This window comes from Trachymyrmex cornetzi, unplaced genomic scaffold (assembly GCF_001594075.2).
Source record: "Trachymyrmex cornetzi isolate Tcor2-1 unplaced genomic scaffold, Tcor1.1 scaffold388, whole genome shotgun sequence".
Classification (NCBI taxonomy): domain Eukaryota; kingdom Metazoa; phylum Arthropoda; class Insecta; order Hymenoptera; family Formicidae; genus Trachymyrmex; species Trachymyrmex cornetzi.
Genome location: NW_017298619.1, coordinates 901,776 through 903,547, shown reverse-complemented (window position 1 = coordinate 903,547; position 1,772 = coordinate 901,776). Strand labels below are relative to the sequence as shown.

Sequence of the window (1,772 nt, the reverse complement as noted above, 5' to 3'; positions counted from 1 at the left end):
ATTTACTGAACAATTAATGGTTACATCTCAATATAACTTTACACAAATATTTTTGAATTCATAAAATACTTACATGAAAAAATTGAGATTTTTATCATTATTTTATAATACATTTTCATATATTTCTATTAGAGTACAAATTTAAAAAATATTACTTTTTATGGAAATAACTTTTAATCTAGATGGTCAACTGTCTCTAATTTTTTTGTATTACTTTTAAATGCAATTTAGAAATCTGTAATTTTTTCAAGTAATTTTTAACATATTGCATTTGCCTTACAATCTCCTTAAGAGAAATTTAAGAAAAAACAGAGTAGAAGAAATAGATGTATAAGTCTTCATTTATTCTACAATTTTTGGAACACACTTCGTCAAATACACACACACATTACAAAATTTAATATAAATTATATCTTATTCACAAAAGATACAAAAATAACAAGCAACGTGAATGATAATATATGCGAATATTAATTATCTATTTTTGCATAAGTTATAAAGATAATATTACAATACATATCAAAACAAGTAAATAAATATTTTCTGAAAATATCTTCAAATTTATCAGAGAATAAATAAGCGAAAAAATGCATTCTATATATTTATTTAGTAATCACAGAATCAATATAAGACAGCAATAATGAATCATAATAAATCATTTTTGCATAAAATATTATATTACTTTTCAAAAAAATTATTTAAAAGAAATGTTATAATTTCTTTTAAAAAGACTGTTATAATTTCCATCCTAATTCAATTTTCGCCTATATACCACACATTACAAAGTATAATGTCTGCAAAATAACATCCTCACCTCTTCAATGGTGATAGGACCAAATGGTTTCTCTGCAGTCCATTGTGAATTCGAATCCTGTAGGTTAGAGATTTTTTTGCTAGTACCAATACAATTAGTAACTGGTAAGATTTGTCTTGGATGTAAATTTAATATTTGCGAAAGAATAAATGAAACTCCAGAGTAATTATGCAATTTGCTTTTCAAGGTCTCAGCGCTATCTTTGTCAAAGATTCTATTGCGGAGACAAAGTGTTTGGCATACAACCCATCCAGCCGCTAGTACACTAGACTAATAAAATATAAATTACACATTAATAACAAAGATCTTTTTAATATTGCCAAGAAATATTGTATAACATTGCAACAAGTTCTTAATTGAAAACATTTATTTACCCAGCCAACAGCTTCTGTCCAACTATGCTTGGTATTCCAATTAGAATCACGTCTGTTGTTTTTAGCACCGGCACTTTTAGCCGATCCGCAAAAACCCTTATCACAAGTGATAAAAACTGGTGGAAGAAATTTTTGTTGGTACGTCAGGTTTGTTTTGACTTCGTTCTTCGCATTATCCTGCGATGACTGCGAATAAACATTGGTGCGACAAGCACGTCGCTCCAATGTTTCTCGAATTCCACGAAATACAACTTTCCACATTTTTTTTCTTTTTATATATATTATAAAAAAATGTACTTTGTGTGTGTGAATACTTAGTTATAAAATCGAGGTAAAGGCAAATAAAGAAACCTCTACTACTCTCTACTACGGAGTGAAATCTGCGACCTGCGACCTACACTATATTAAAAGAGAATGCACTTCAAATCACAAATTAGAGAAAACAAACAGACATCCTTTTCATACCAAATAGTTCTAGACCATTTATTCGGCTGTGTTCCAAATTTCACTGCCAGCACTGAAAATCTACAATTTATGCGGGGTCTACAATAGAAGTCGTAACAGTCATAGGGTCTTAAGTCGTA

General features: G+C 28.8%; 1 protein-coding gene across 1 annotated transcript in view; it reads right to left on the bottom strand.

Moving 5' to 3' along the window:
• Window positions 1-1,574, bottom strand: part of LOC108763899 (uncharacterized) — a 3,438-nt gene extending 1,864 nt beyond the window's left edge. The window contains exons 1-2 of the mRNA XM_018511821.1: window positions 1,189-1,574; window positions 815-1,084 (exon numbers count right to left, since the gene is read on the bottom strand). Coding sequence (XP_018367323.1) covers window positions 815-1,084; window positions 1,189-1,449 — 531 coding nt within the window. The 5' untranslated portion in view covers window positions 1,450-1,574. The remainder of the gene's footprint in view (window positions 1-814; window positions 1,085-1,188) is intronic.
• Between the last annotated feature and the right edge of the window lie 198 nt (window positions 1,575-1,772).